At 38.4% G+C, this 17519-nt stretch overlaps 1 protein-coding gene across 1 annotated transcript; it reads left to right on the forward strand.

The window, feature by feature from the left end:
- Window positions 1-1715: 1715 nt before the first annotated feature.
- Window positions 1716-17018, forward strand: LOC131255369 (elongation factor Ts, mitochondrial-like). Its single transcript, XM_058256061.1, has 5 exons — window positions 1716-1821; window positions 7252-7469; window positions 13577-13702; window positions 14420-14508; window positions 16677-17018. The coding sequence occupies exons 1-5, from the start codon at window positions 1716-1718 to the stop codon at window positions 16720-16722; spliced, it is 585 nt and encodes a 194-aa protein (XP_058112044.1). The 3' UTR covers window positions 16723-17018.
- Window positions 17019-17519: the final 501 nt, after the last annotated feature.

Below are 17519 nucleotides of genomic sequence, written 5' to 3' on the forward strand. Positions count from 1 at the left end.
AAACTGAATGCTTGTGACCCCGGGCACTGAAATATACCGATTAAGACCAGATCTATAAAGATCCGCCGTCCATTCATTTATTAATTAGTAGAGTGATTAGATGATTTGCGAACGAGTGGGGGGAGGGGTTTAGTTCTTCAAATGAATTCTTTTTGCCTTGAAAATAAGAACTCTTTTTTTTTTTTTTTAACAATGATAATAGCTTAATCGTGTTTCTCAACAAAAATAATAAAGACAGAAAAACTAAAAAAGTAGTTAATGCTGATTTTATTTATGTAGAAGTAGATAAAGTATAATCAACAAAAGAAAATTAAGAAAAAGAGATTACCAACGGTCTAAGCAGGCGAAAAAACTGTTATCTTGACGATTTTCTGAACCTTTTTATTTATTTATTTATTTACACACACACCTGACACACATACACCACGCACGATTTTCTGAACTTGGATTATTATGAGAAAAACCAAACAATCATGAGAAAAACCAAACGACCATTAGACGATCATGGTGTATGGTCAGCAAGTCATGATCAAGAAATTACTAATTAAGTTAGAAATCAGCAATTTGGAGGATCCGACAACCAGGTTGTGGATATATAAACTAAACTAATCGGCTTTCTGTAGCGGTGCACTGGATAGAAGCGAAAATTAAAGTAGAAACTATACTAAAGGCTCCGAGCTTGCTGCTAACATAGTGTTGGACAGAAGTGGAGTTAGATTTGAGATTAAACTAATTGATATGGGTGGATTTTCACTGCTTTGGATTTCCATAAACCCTTGAAAACCTTCGATGTGACTAACTTACGTTGTCGCTTATTGACCCTTGACACTCGAAGTGGGCCTATACATGGGTGATACCGGTAAAGAACCGTACAAATTTGATTAATCAACCGTAAAAAGTCAACGAATCCACCCAATCACTTAAGCACCGAGTATAACCTCCTGATTTGTTTGTATAGGGCCCAAATCTAGTCGACCTATTACTAACTAATCAAAATGACCACAACTAAATTAAAGATCTACCCAAAGCCAAGACAACTTGGGGTCAAATCGTAATTAACAAAATAAAGTGACCCAAATATCCATATAGCCTACGAACAAACAGTTTAGAGTGATTATGACTGAATCGCCGTTTTCACTAATTGCGAATAGGCCACACTATGAATATAGTTAATTGAAACTCTAATTAGTGCGCACAGGAAATCTTGCTACCTAATTCATTCCATAAATGTCTTGATTTTCCAAACGAGCTCGGACCACTCGTTAGTGGGTCACTAGTTTCGAAATTATAGAGCAATTTCTGTCTTACTAGGCTTTTTTGGGAAGGGCTCAAATGGGCCATAGTCAACACATGCTGTTGCAACTAACCCAACTAATCTCATAACCATTGTCTTTCTCGTACAACCATTCTCATCATCCCAGACAAATATGCCCCACCCCATCATATCGCAATTGCTTCTCCATCAATCATCTTCCATTTGCATGATGGATGGGGCCCACACTTACCCATGAGCAGATGATCAGAACTGTCCGTCTACCGGACAGTAACTTGGATGCTATATGGTCCAAATGCCGCACATTGATTAGTGGCATTTGAAGGGATGGTTGGAAATGAACCTACCAAGGGCCCACTTTCAACGGGAAAATAAATGTTGGTTGGGATCATTCACCTGTGGGATTTTCATATTATAATCCACACAAGATAGCACAAAGTAGATGGACGGTTATGATCATCTCTCCATGGATGTATATGGGCAGAACCCGCAAGTGCGAAACAAAATGACTGAACCACGACACCACGGTGGGACTGCTACTACAGAAGGTACGTTTATTTCTTTTAATTCCTTCGCATCCTAAAGAATATGAGAAATGGCAAGTACACTCGCTCCAAGTTTGGAAACTAGTAGCACATGCACATCATCTGGTCCGTTGATTAGAAGATCTCTATTTTGTAGATGTCATGCCTACAGAATCAGGCTGACTGATCATCAGGTGGGCCACATATATACACCCAATGCTACATGGATTAACATCTCTTAAATATTCAATTGTTACGCGCGATAGCAACCCTAATTACCGCATCACTTTGGACCCTAAATGTGGCTGATGGCCCACTATGATTCTTATGATCATTTCATGATGGGGCCAATCTTCATGGACCCCATCATGATGTTTACTTTCTAGATTTAAAGAGGTCATCTGGACCTTTCATTTTGGTGGAGAGGTAATCTCCACCGTTGATTTTTGATCGGTGGGCCCACATGTAATGGGACCCACTTGAATTATGTTGTGATGTATGGAAGGGAGGGCCCATAGTGGCGGGGTCCCTCCATCACACGCGTGCCTCTCTCTCTCTCTCTCTCCCTCTCTTTTTCATTTTCTTATGTGATGATGTGGCAATGTGGCCCACCCGGATGTACCCCACTTGATGTATGTCTTACCCACACCATCCGTGCATTTGGTGGCCCACCTTATATATGTGTTGTGCCACAAACCATCCAGCGTCCAGGACGCTGGACGTGAATTGAAAACAAAAATATTAGCTTGATTCAACAAGCTTTGGAGAGGGTTGTTTATGTAGGCCCCACCTTGATGTATGACTTTGATCCACGCTGTCCATTATGTTTCCCAACTCATTTTAGGCGTTGAGCCGAAAATTGAAGCCAATCAGATAATCAAGCGGGCCATACAATAGAAAACAGTGATTTCTACCGTTCAAATCAGTTAGGACCCACTTTGATTTTCCTATTCGCCAAAACACATGTAATGGGTTTTCTGTAGCTGAAATACGTTAGTGCTGTTGCCATTGCCCTCAAACTAGGTGCAATGTTGTTATGAGCTGGAATAGTGGGTCACACTAGCATGGAATTATAGCGGTAGGGAGTCCAATGGAAAAAAATAGCAATGATGTCCACAGTTGTGCTAGATAGATACCATAGTATGACCAACCTGATGTGTTTCCATGGCCAGAATGGGTTAATAGTGCACCCGGTATCCTCTGGTGGAAATTTACAGCAGCAGTATGCGAGAAGCAGAGAACCTATGGACTGGAATTGGTGGATCAAGGTTACTGGGATTGCAGGATGCTCAGATACATGATACGGGCAGTGATTTAAATATCAGTATCGATGCACATATTGGTGCACCCTTGGGATACAAAAACATATCAGTATCACATGGGAAATATTGAGAATGCGTTGTTCTTTAAGGGAAAGATTGGGAAATGATGGAATTTCTCAATAGAACTTTACGATATGTTGAAGTAAGCGTGATTACACACTTAGAACTAAAAAAATCATAAAAACCATTTATGCACAAACAAGTTTCTTTTGTATACGGTTCTAAATGACGTGTTCTTTCACAGAAGTGATGCAATTATACCCAGAATGAGCTCATATAATTAATGAATCATACAATAATAGAAAAACAGATTCCCCTAAAAAAATTTAGAAGGAAATGGATTTTTCTAGAGTTTTTTTGCAATTTTTTTTTTTCAAATTTCTGGTAGGGTAATGTACTGCAATGTATCGCATGTATTGGTGATAAGGGAGAATTTTATGAAGGGTTTTTGGCAAAATATCACAATGTACCCTATATGTGTTGATATATTTCTATATATGGTAATATAGTGAGATATTTTTTGAGATACATGGGAATTTAATGACTTCCCCTGTATATCATATTGACCACATACAATATTGATAGCATCAGCCGATATTATCAATATTTAAGTCCCTGGGTATAGGAACAAGTATGTGGTTTACCACTTCCTTCAATATGTGGTACACTGGGGTAGGATCATGTGGGTCACTCTAGGGCATGCCATTGAGCATGCATAATTTGGTTATATATCTGAATTCTTTTGAAATGGATATAAGACTAGTCAAACTGAAGGGGAGATTTCATAGGATAGTTATAAGACTAGCCATTTTTTCAATTTTTTTTAATTTTTTTTAAAATTTTTTTAAAACACACGCACACACACCCCCACACACTCACGCTAGTTGAATTTCACCACCTATGGATATTCGAACCCTTGACCAGGTGTTGAAACTCCTTAGAGTCTACCACCCGAGCAAGAGTAAGGATCCTTATAGCCATGCTTTATGGGACACAATGCTGGGCATTCAAACAATGCTGGGCATTCAAGGAGTAGCATGTTCGTAGGATGAATGTAACTGAAATGAGGATATCGAGATGGATGACTGGCAATACAAGGATGGATATGATTAAATGAATGCATTTGCCACGCTAGTAGGTAATAAGATTAGGGAAAATAGACTTAGATGGTTTGGCCATGAGCTATGGAGAGACCAAGAATTGCCCGTTTAGGAGTGAGTTGATTCAAGTTGAAGGATATAAAAGTGGAAGGCCTGAAAGGATGTGGGTGGTGGTAAGAAAAGATTTGAGGTCCCATGGTTTAGCTGAAGATATGGTCCTTGATAAAGTGGAATAGCGGAACAGGATTTATGTAGCTGATACCAATTTGGTTGGAATTAAGCTTAGATGATGATCATTTGGGTCGGTAAAAATAGCAATCTGGGTCTTAGATTACCCATAATCTGGATCACTTAATAGTTGGTGATTTAGGTAAGGTTCTGGTGGGCCTCTTGTCTGTCCAGCTCTGTTTATTCGTAAAAGATTTTGAAACCTGTAGTCTACTGGCATCTGGACTCAGTTTGAGGGGGGTGCTCAATCTCTCTGTGTAAGTTGCTTTCTTTGGGTGTTATAAGCTAATATCGTTTATTATTCTTGTTATTATCATGATAGTTACCATTAATTATCATTATCTTTTTCATTATTAAAGTCTGAGCTTTCAGGTTACTTGCATCCTTGGTTGGCTATTTATAAACTAGGGTATGAAGAATGATGGGGCTTGAGTACAACAAGCACATGATTCAAAGTGACAGATTTGGGACACAAGTGTTACACAATGAGATCAGAAACTTTATCCTTTCAGCCCTCTCAATGAATTCTTTGCTTGGATTGATGGAAAACTGAATACGAATAGTGTGGGAATATTTTAGGTACTCCCTTTATGGCATAATGTAGGTAATATCCTTGGTGCTTACTTCAGACTGATAGCTATACAAACTAAGCAGCTGTTTGTTTACCATCACAGTTTGTTCAGATAGACTATTATGGACACATCTGTCCAGGCAATGCCTGTATGGATAGGCTTGAACGGAGACGGAGTAATTCTGTTATACTCGTTTTCTTGTTTTTCGTTTTTTTTTTTTTTTTTGGTTTTTTAATCAAACATCCTGGATAATATGGATGGAGTGATTCTGTTATACTGGTTTTTTGTCAAACATCCTGGTTAAGGATGGATGGACAAGCATATGTATCTCTTGTAAACATTTGGCACATAGGCTCATTTAGACATGCGACACGCTTGTAGATTGATACTGGTGTGTGGCACATTGGGGTTGCTTGAAGATACACAGTGGTACATGTGGGTGCTTGAAGATGTATAGTGGTGCATGTGACATATTTATACTTGGGCATGGGCATTGTGAGGTTTGTGAAGGTGGGATGTGGCACGTGTTGTGCTTTAGTGTGGGGGCACTCGCTTATGAAATATTGGCAATTGTGGAACACGTGTATAAAAATAGCTACTCAGTCATGTACCTTATGAGATATAGGCTAAAACCAACTTTTGGTTTGGATTGCCTTATATACACCAATGGCTGGCTACTTTTTTTTGGACAACCTTACCTTTATTTTCATAGGAATTGGTGTCAGCGCCTCAGCGGTGGCTGAAAAACCATGGATTTGTGCCTCTTTCTGGACAAGGCTGCTTGAATGGAACTTTTTGGGTAACCAAACTGGCACTAAGGGCCTGTTTGGATACCACCAAATCAGTTACTTTTTCTACATTCAGCAGTAGATAAGTGACTTATTTCAAATAAGTAAGTTTGGTTTATGATGAGTTATAAGTAACTTTTTTACTTAAAAGTGCTTCTCACTTCAGCTATTTTAGTTTTTTATTATTATTATTATTATTTTTTTATAGCTTTTCTACTTTTTGTAAGTTGCTGAAGAGAGGCATGAGAGAGATGAAAGAGAGGAGAAGCTGATAAGTATGTTGTTTACCAAATATACTTATCTTCTTAACAAGCAAAAACTAAGACAAGTTACTTGTGGCATAAGTAACTTATCTTAAGCAACTTATGATCCAAATGAGCCCTAAAAGACAAAACCTTTAGGTGTGCTGCTTAGAAAAACGGCATCATTCGAAGAGATTGGTGCGAATGGCTTTTGCATGGTTACGATATTTTCTAAGATATTAAAAGCTACTATAAAATTGTGTTCTCCGTAAGATGCCATGGATTTGACACATAATTGATTATGATTCTACTTTCCTGAGAAAGAACCATCACAATTTTGAGCAAGCCATTTGGTTTGAGAATTCCGTTGCGAATCTGTTGGCAAGTTCTTATTGAAGTTCTTCAGTTCATTCTGCTGATATAGATTCTGGGAACCATGTATTTCCACGTGTGATTTTTAGAAAACATGATGCTGGGAACATGGTTTTCATTGGAACGTTTACCTGCATTTTGCTTCTTTAATGTGTATATCACTTCCCTTCATAGTGTATCATATATCATATTTTTTTCTTGAGGGTCATACATAAGCATTTTGGTGAATCTTTCAACATCTCAAGGGAAATGCCATGCATCTTTCAACAAGTGCTCACAACCGACCATCTAACGTGCGGATAAATGATCATCCTGAATGATTGCATATTGTCCCTGCACAGTGCAAAACCAGTGGAGCACATGATGCATTGTTGTTTCTTGCAAAAATTGGTTGAAGTTCTTTGTACTTTTCTTCGTCAATCGGGTAATGGCTTGTTCAACAGGGGACTTCTTGATTATGTGGCACTTTTGGTAGAAGAGCAACGAAAAAGAGAATCCTATTGTGCCATGCTCTTGTAGTGGAGTTTGGTCTATTTGGAAAGAGTGTAACCATAGGACATTTGGGAATATATTGAGTTCCCCCGATGAGGTCTTTTTGAAGGCTAAGTTGCTAGTGGTTGAGTGGGCTGGGCTACTAACAGCTTTGCTGATGCATCTATTGAGTACTTCCCAGAAAGTTCGGGGAAGGATTCTCTTTTGTATTGATTGGATAATTTTTCATCATCAGTCTTTTACATTACTATTTGCTTTTTTAAGAATGAAATTGTTGTCACCTTTAAAAAATTCATGCATCTGCAAACTATTGTAGTTAGAATGCTATTATTTGGCAGTGACTGTTGTGATAACTTTTGTTCTTGGTGCAGGTTTGGGTCGTATTGCTGGAATCCTAACTCTAGAAGTAGAAGATGACAAGGTTCCAGTGGATGCTCTTCAGCAAGTTGGTTCGCAATTGGCAATGCACATTGTAGCAGCAAAACCGTTGTTCTTATCAAAGGAACTTGTTTCTTCTGAAGCAATAGAGAGTGAACGCGACATACTCAAATCTCAGGTATTTCCCTTTTATGATATCTTTTTCTCACTAGAGATGTTTCTTTCACTGAAAAGGCTGTATTGAATTATGACAATGCAATTCCATGATTCCAATGAGAGCGAGATAATCATATTCTTCTGAAAAAGATGTTGTCAATAGCTTGAAGAAAATGATGTTTTGAATACCTTCCATTGCAACACTTGGCTTCTGTGCGTGGCGGTTTGATGTTTTTCTTGTTGTTATAAGATCATGCAGCAACATCCCTTGCAGTGCTGCATTCTAAATCTTTTAACATCCTATTTTCTTCTACAACTAATTGCTCTAACAGTGAGATGCACTGAATCCAGTCATAAGAATGTGTATTCTGTGGAACTTTTTTACTTTCAAGGGGATGTTTGCTTGGTTCAATTATTGGGCAATATGGATAATATTGTGAAAATTTATACCAATATGAGTATTGGTGATGCCAAGGTGTCCCGTATCGGTATCGGTTGGCGTAACGGTGTCCTCCAAAACCGATACGGATATGGGAGCGTAACGGTGATACGGGGGCGTAACGGCCCGTAATGGCGCTAATTTTTTTTTTTTTGCCAAAAAAATATGAAAAAATATGGATTAAATCCAGAATATTCTAAGCATTCCAAATATGCATTCATTTATAAATTGAAACATGTTTATGGTGGTGTAACGGTCCACTCTTTGGTGAGAAGTTGTATCGGACTGTCTGATGAATTTATGAACCAGATAACCTGAATTTGACTACAAAATTCATATATTTAATTTTCTAACTATCTACTATCAATGATAGATATATTAGAATGAATGTAAAATGAAAATATCTTACATTAGGTGTTTGCAATTATTTTTGAGGAATTTCTCGAACATACCTGTGCAGTGTGCACGTGACTGTGATAGTGTGATTCTTGTCTATGACCTGTCATCCTCAAGTCAAGAATATTAAAAAAAAATAATTAGTAGTGTCTGATATACTTGATTAAGGATTACTTGATTGGTTGTCAGGGGAGCTATTTTAAATACAAGTTCGGCAGTGTCAAGTGTGTGCATGGCTTCTTGCAATAATACTGTTGTGAGCTGTCTGCTGCAAATACTTGCCTTAACACAAATATATACTCACAATCACAGTCACCACCAAAATGAAAATCTGTTTTTTTGTGATTGCTCGACCTCCACATCATCGTCATCGTCACCATCAGGCTGAGGCTGTCCAATAGGTATAGGTACTGCATATCCATAATATCCAGTGCCAGAAGGAAATACTAGATCAACGAAACTAGAGGATGACTGATCCTGACTAGGCAACGACTCTGACCCGGAGTAAGGATATCCACCAGTGCCCGTCGAATAGCCATATTGGTGCCCATACTCAGGCTGTTGAGAATCTTGAGATTGAGAGTGCGTCTGCTGTGATGAGTAACTTGGATTTGGATTTGGATTTGGATATCTATAATCATATGGATATTGATCGGGAGGGCTACTCCAACATGAATGTAATAGAACATGCTCAGTATAACCATCATAATCCAATTGACCATAAGAATATCCATCATAATAACCAAGACCATGAGCCTGCTGATGTTCCGGACCTCCTGGATCCAATGCACCACTAGATGTACCCACCTCTTGCTGGTTGTATCATGACTCGGTACACTCATAAGTCCGACCTTGTGTACCATCTCGTCGATATTCATCGACATCGTGATCTGTAGACGGCTGTATAGGGCGCTAACTAACACCAGAAGTGCCAGCACCAGGGGCAGGGGGGTCATCGTCATCATCCGACACGGTCACGCTACCACTGCTCGTACTCTTTTGTTGATCTTAAGCCATATCCGTACGTGGCATAAACGCTGCCCCTCTTACTGGGTCCAACACATTTGCACGACTCTCTTGTTGCGCTCTGCGTATTTCTGGGTCATCAATTTTCAATTCTTCACTATCCTCTTCAATTTGCTTTTTCCTTATTTCCAACCAAGGTAGAAGTGGGTCATCCTTATCATAAATATTGTCCAAGTTTATTGGATAGTAGTCTCCGTCATCAGCAGCTGTAATGCTCCTATGATGTCGTCGCATTCTTAGTTTTATATTGTAGTGCATGAAGACAAGTCTATCTAATGTTCTAGTCTGCAATCTATTCCTATTCTTTGAATGAATGAGCGCAAAACAACTCTAATTCCTTTCGCAGCTAGAGGAAGATGCTGTCTGGCTCAAAACTTTTACTGCAATTTTTTAGAGAGCCTTCGTACTCTCTCCGAAATTAATCCACCATTCGGCCGGTTGCAATCTAGATACTGCATACTGTGCAAGAGCATCTCTAAAGCTGCCAAGGCGATTTCCAAATATATCTAATTCATTCAATGCCTTTATTTGCAGATCTAAGTCAGGCTCTAATCTCTTTATCACATTTTTTTAGCCTGACACGAACTTCATCATCCGCAACAAATGATTGGGCATATCTATACCTAGGATTTAGGTAGTAACCTGCTACATGAAGATCGTGATGGAGTTGTTTTGTCCATCTCTTATCGATCATTTTCCAATAAGTCTCCCAACTTCTACAATCACGTTGAACTGCAAACTTTGCCTTATCCATGGCATCATATAGGAAGCCCATGGTAGGTGCTTCATCGGATTCAACAAGACGGAGTACCCTCATTAGTGGCTCCATCACCTTTAGGATCGCCTTGACCTTCTTCCAATATTTGTTGTCCCGTATGGTGTTCGCAACTTTTACTGGTGTCCCTGATGTCTTCTTCCCATGTTTTGTGTTGAGCCATTCTCGGGAAGCGAGCATCTCACTCAACTCTTCCCTATGCTGGAATAAACTCTCTAATGCTATAAAGTTTGTTGCGAATCTAGTCGCCGCAGGCCTCAACAACTCTCGTCCGTTCGTGAACTTTCTCATTATTGCAACTACTTGATTATGGTTGTAAATAAACGCCGTCACTTCCCTTGCCCTTTCGACCATTTCCTCAACATTCTTCTTCTTCCCAATATCTTCCAATATAAGATCAATACAATGGGCAGCACATGGTGACCAAAAAAGATGTTTTCTCTTATCCATCAACATGTCCTGCAAGCTTATATGTCGCTTCATTATCTGTCACAATCTGCACTATATTCTCCTCTCCAATCTCGTCCACAACTTTTTCCATTAGTCCATTAATATAAGTAGAATTTTTTGTTGCCTCTGAGGCATCAATTGACTTGTGGTATATAGTTCCTAAGTGGCAGTATACCATGAAGTTGATCATGCTGCGTCTGGTTGGGCCAGTCCAACCATCACACATGATTGTGCATCCTCTGGTTTGCCATACAGGTTTAAAGGTAGCCACGTATGCTTTCACATCTGCATACTCTGCATCTGTCCATTTCCCCCTAATCTCCTTAGCCGTGGGAGCTTTTATTTTTTCACTTGCTTCTGCTGCTGCATCAATTACCACCTGCCAATATGGAGAATTGGCTGCGTTAGGAGGTATGTTGGCATGTATAAATAACTTTGCTGCTGCTCTACCTAATTTCTCAACGGAAGTTCTACTCCACATTTGTTTTATCTTCTTTTGTTTAGTTGATTCTTTCCTAAATAGGATTGGATCAATAGAGGGTCTCCTAGGCTCATTTACTTCTTCATCCAAACGTATAGGGGCATCACGTGAGGATGTCTGTCGTTGGCTCCCAAACATACGTCGTAACCCACCAAACCTACCCCCCCACCCCCACCTGCAGAAGCAGTTACACTTCCAGTTGCACTCCCACTCCCACTACCCCCCCTGTATCACGCACTGACTCATGCATGCCAAACACGCGGCGACGTTCTTCATCTTAACGAGCTAGACGCAAGCTCTCTCTCCTAGCTATAGTAAATTCTCAATCTGAATCTTCGTCAGAATCAATAATATCTTCATCACGAACGCCCATATATTCAGGACCAAACACTTCCTGTCGAGCTGTATCCAAAATATTATCTTTCTTCTTTTGTACAGCAGCACATTTACCCTTCGACTCATCCAGACTAGCTTGCATTAAAAGCATTATCTCTTTCGGTACTCTACTACATGGCGCAACTTGACCCTTTCGATGTGCCAAATGTTGTTTGAGATGGGTAATTCCACCAGTCACTAGTCTATCACAATACTTGCACTTCATTTGATGCCTAGTACCACCAACCCTCTCACAATGTTGCCATCCAATATCATCACTTGTTGTTGGCCAGACCCAGACATTTTTTTAGGTTTAGGTAGATACTAGATAATTAGATATGAGTATGAGTGTATGACCTATGTTAATAAAGATGATTTTATATTCTAACTAAACCCTAAGAAGCTTTAAGGCAAAACCTGTCCAATATAAGCAAATAAAAACATAAAGTCACGAATTTGAAAATAGAAAAAAATTATAAAATGACACCCCAAATCTGTAAAATACACATTAACATGTTCTACTATGATTAACACATCACATGGCATGATTAAAACAATAAAACAATCGTTAAAAAATTATTTTTCGAATTTTTAAAAAAAGGGCCATAATTAATGTGTAAATAGAAAAAAATATTAAAAAATTATAAAATGGCACCCCGAATCTGTAAAATGCACATTAACATGTTCTACTATGATTAACACATCATATGGCATGATTAAAACAGCAAAACAACCATTAAAAATTGATTTTTCGAATTTAAAAAAATGGCCAAAATTCATGCGTAAATAGAAAAAATATATAAAATATATAAAATGGCACCCAAAATCTGTAAAATGCACATTAACATATTCTACTATGATTAACACATCATATGGCATGATTAAAACAGCAATACAACCATTAAAAATTGATTTTTCGAATTTAAAAAAAAATGGCCAAAATTCATGCGTAAACAGAAAAAAATATTTACAAAATATAAAATGGCACCCCAAATCTGTAAAATGCACATTAACATGTTCTACTATGATTAACACATCATATGGCATGATTAAAACAGCAAAACAATCATTAAAAATTGATTTTTTTAATTAACAAAAAAAGGGGCAAAATTCATGCGTAAATAGAAAAAAATATTTAAAAAATATAAAATGGTACCCCAAATCTGTAAAATGCATATTAATATGTTCTACTATGATTAACACATCACATGGCATGATTAAAACAACAAAATAATCATTAAAAATTGATTTTTTGAATTTAAAAAAAAAAGGGGCAAAATTCATGCGTAAATAGAAAAAAATATTTAAAAAATATAAAATGTCACCCTAAATCTGTAAAATGCACATTAACATGTTCTAATATGATTAACACATCATATGACTTGATTAAAACAATAAAACAACCATTAAAAATTGATTTTTTGAATTTTTAAAAAAAGGGTCAAAATTCATGCGTAAATACAAAAAAATATTAAAAAAATATTAAATGGCACCCCAAATCTGTAAAATGTATATTAACATGTTCTACTATGATTAACACATCATATGAGATGATTAAAACAACAAAACATATTAAAAAAAAGTATAAATACCTATTTTTGACAAATTTCTGAAAAATGGCCCACCAAGCTTTGATTCAACAAAATCCGCAATATAATGTTTTTTTTCCTCAAATATTCAGCCAAGGTTCGTCGAAATTAGTAGTAGAAGAAGTGAGAAACAGTTTGTAAGTAAGAAGTTTCAAAAAAACAGCAAAAGCGGAGCTTAAAATGCCAAAAAAAAAAGTTACCATTTTTGATCATTACGGGCTAGCCGTTACGGGTCAGTAACGGCTGTTACGCCCGTAACAGGCCCGTATCGGCCAATACGGGCACAAAAAATCATAATGGCCGATACGGCCCTGAAACAGGTAACGGTTCCCACCGTTACCGTTACGTATCGGCTGATACGGTCGATACATAATCGATTTGGCACACCTTGGGTGATGCGGAACTGAACTTGTCAAAATTCACAGTGATATGGTTGATGGTTTGCGTATATTGGCTGATATGTATTGAAATGTATTCGTTTTGAGGCCAACTCGAACACTGTTATCAACCATGGATGTATGTTTCTTTATGTTTTAAGGTTTTATTCTAATACTTAAACTATAAAGTCATTCGTTTTTCTTCTTGTTTTCACTCTCAGGCAGAAACTACAGGGAAATCTCAAATGGCCATAGAAAAGATGGTGGAAGGTCGTTTGAGGAAGTACTTGGAAGAAGTAGTGCTGCTGGAGCAAAAGTTTGTTATTAATGATAGTATTAATGTGAAGGTATGTGGGAAGTGTTTTCTTTGTAGTTGCCTTAGGTCATGTTTGGATACACGTATTCCAAGGGAAATGAAAATAAAAGGTAGTGATTAGGCAATGATTATTTTCATGAGCACTAGTGAAACATGGATTCCATTTTTAGGGGTCTTGTTTGTATATCAAGTGGAAACCTCATATTTGTGGGACAACAATTACCTATTTTCTTGTGCCAGTGATTCCAAACTATGAAAAAAATGCAATGATTGCTTTGTGTAATCCTTCCTTTTCTTTGCCATCCAAACATTTCAAACTGTCATGTCAATAGAAAACGTTTTCCATTTCCACAGATTTCTATGGAATTGCTGATATCCAAACATGCCCTTAAGAGTCTCAGACTTTTTTGCTTGTTTCTGCTTACAACTTGCCCTTTTACGATCTTTATGCTTGATTCCTTCTTAACATTTGTTAATTTATAAAAAGAAGAAGAAGAGTAGAAGAAGAAAGAAAAGAAGACGAAAAAAAAAGAGAGTGGCAAATCCCTGTCCCCTTTCCCACTTTGCACTCTGGATCCCTTCCTGTCAACCATGTGCCACTCACTACCACTTAATTTTTTATTTTTATTTTTTCACCAATTGACTTAAGTTCATGTTTATCATTTGCTTTGTAAACAGTGTTAGATTACTACTGACGAAAAAGTTTTAAAAAAGTATTAGATTACTGATTTCCATACAACTCCTGCAGTCGGTGCTAAATGATCTATCAAAGGAAGTGGGCTCATCTGTGAACATCGGAAAATTTTACAGAATGGAAGTTGGAGAAGGAATTCAGAGGTAAAACCATATTGCTTTACTTTGTCGATCCTTTGTTTCTATTAGTGTGGTAGTTTCTATTATTTGGTGCTCAATTATTCCTGCATTCATTGCCTAGCAATTGCAATGCATAACTTTTTAAATTACTATAGTGCTCAAATTATATAGCTTTCATTTATTTATCAGTGCATGTAAGTTTACCTCTAGAATGCTAAAAACTTTCTGTAGTGCACCACTTGTTAGTTAAGTTGGTTAGGGCACACCCCTACTACAGCTTGATGACCACCAAGTATGTCTTGTGTCTAGCTGTGCTCCATACTATGTATGCTATCATCCATCTAACTAGGTCACTCTATTTGAAAAGAGGAAATAGACGCAACCATCACAATTATTATGACTTGATGTACCCTCTGTTTTATTTATTTTTTTAATTTCCTTTTAATTTTGGGTGAGTATTTCTGTGGTACCTACAAAACCCATTTACACTAGGATCCAAAACCTTGTGTCGATGGTCATTTCTATGTGAAAAAGCATTATGGAGCACAAGAGTGTACATCGAGTCGAGCTGGCCTCAGCTCGACTCGGCTCGGCCACTAGCTGACCTCAGCTCAAACTCAGCTCGGCTTGGTTCGGTCAGCAGCTCGTGCCAGTTCGAGCCGAGTTCGCCATTGCAGCATTTTCACAAACACCTGGACTGCACCTTCAAAATCTCACCGTATTTGCTACAGCAGCAATGGTTTTACAGGTAATTTATCAAACACCTTCTAAGCAACATTTAAAAAAAAAAAAAAAAAAAAGGGTGTTGATTTCATATACATACCTTCCTTGCTACCAGCCACACTTCTTTGAGTCATTTCATCAAATATTTGGTGAGCAACATCAATATCAAAGTAACTGAGTCACTAAACTGGTTCGATCCGAGTTTGATTCGAGCTGGGTTCGATCCGAGTCGAGTCGAGCTGGGGCTAGCTCGAACTCATTTTCGAGCTAAAAAAATCAGCTCGACTCGGCTCGAACTCAGCTTCGAAACAATTCAAATCAAGCTTTTTCGAGTCGAGTCGAGCAAGCTAACTGAGCTAGCTCGGTTTGTGTACACCTCTATGGAGCACCCACGCATTCTAGAATTTGGTGCTACCCTATGCATGTAGGCATATTCAAATTTGCAGATGCTATATTCTTTTGTTCTTTGACTGCATGGTATACTTGGGTCTTCAGTTTGTAGAAGCCAATGGTTTTGTGATCTGGACAGTAGGCCGTCAGTCTGATGTAACCCACTGCAATGGACATCTCCCTGATTTTTTGCATTGTATTTACCTATGTTGGTCCTTCTCTAGGGGTGTAAATGGGTTGGATCCACCCGATGGGTCATTAGACCTGACCAGGAAACTAGTGGGTCTAGGTCCACAATTTTGACCCATGGGGCATGTCTGGGTCCAAAAGTTCAACCCAAATTATTAAATGGGTCAGGTCTGAGTCCAAAAGTTCTACCTGAATTACTAAATGGGTTGCGTTTGGGTCCTCACAAAATCAACTCTGCCCGATCTGGACTCAGTTTTTAATTCGGATCCATTTCGGTCATGCTAAAATGGACCTACCTAGATCCAGAGCCAACCTAGACCCAGGAAAAAGTACTAATTATGTTAGTGTTTCTTGTTGCTTTTGTTTTTGTTTGGGCTACTATTGCAATAGTTCACCACCTTTTTCTAAAATGTGGTTACGCCTCAATCTCAACTGTGCCAAATGGAGAATATGCCAAAAATCACACTAGCGAACTATACCCTAACTATTTGATTTTACCTGTTATTTGGACTGCTGGCCATTTTATTTTTTACCATCAAATTGATAGCCACCACTAATCGGGTGGCATGTAAGATTATTTAGGTGAAAAATCAATTGTAGTTTCTATACCTGACCCACGGCTATTTTTTACTTTGACCCAACCAAGATATGACCTGAATTTTAATGGGGTTTCATCTGGGTCCAAAATTCCAACCCGGATTCTTAAATGTGTCAGGTCCAGGCTCCCTCTAGACCCAACCCATTTGTACCCCTAGTCCCTAGCCTTCTCTATGTGTAATGTGGGGCATCATGTATGTAATGTATCATCTGCATGGACGTGCGAAGTTCCACATGTGGAAATGCTCGACCCTGCTGCCAACTATAGTACTGAATATTCCATTTTTCTTCAGGCTAGAAACATCTGGTGCATCTGAAGTCATGGCCCAGGCAGCTTAAATCGAGGCGATCCCATTTCCGGGTCAAAAGGATGAGGTATTAATTCAATAGATACTGATTAGCATGAGTCTTTCCTCCCTAGTGTATTTAAACATGTTTCCCTTATATTCAATCTACTGCATGCTATCTGATTGCTTTGATCGACCTTTTGTATTTCCGCCGATCCAAGAACAAAACCCAATTTTTGCAGAAACAGAAATGTTTAGAAAATCATAATACAAGAGAAAATAAATTGCAGACATGAATAACACTTTTTGATGAAGGTGTATCATAACCATTTCTTGTGTGTTGCTTCCCCTCGTTTACCTGACATGCATGCATAACAGCAGAGTTCAGCCAAAGCTTTTGATATGACATGTAGCATGGTCCGTCATCGTGTGTACCACAGCACTCAACTTATTAAATAGGGGACACTTGGCAACCAAAACATGCTCAAGGTGCCCGCCATGAGGCAAGATCTGGGTCATATGTGTTATGTTTCGTGTGTTAAACAATGTTTTAAGGGGAAATGACTCGGTCGAGGTATTGGAGTCGATTTGGGCAACATCCCAACAGTAGGCCCTACTGTGGATGACCCATGCCTGAAAAAAACAGATCCGATGTTCCTTGTTCTCACTTGGTGTCTTTAATTGAGTGTTGACTGTTTTCTACTGTTGGATTGAAGGCCACTGATAGGATGGCAAGGATCACCTGATCTTTGTGGTTTTTACAAATGGTCGGGTCCGACTTGATAGATGGTCCCTAGGATGTTACAGTAGCACCACTCTTCATTTCTCATGTGAACTCGCTGACTAACG

Source organism: Magnolia sinica, chromosome 9 (assembly GCF_029962835.1).
Source record: "Magnolia sinica isolate HGM2019 chromosome 9, MsV1, whole genome shotgun sequence".
Taxonomy (NCBI): Eukaryota; Viridiplantae; Streptophyta; class Magnoliopsida; order Magnoliales; family Magnoliaceae; genus Magnolia; species Magnolia sinica.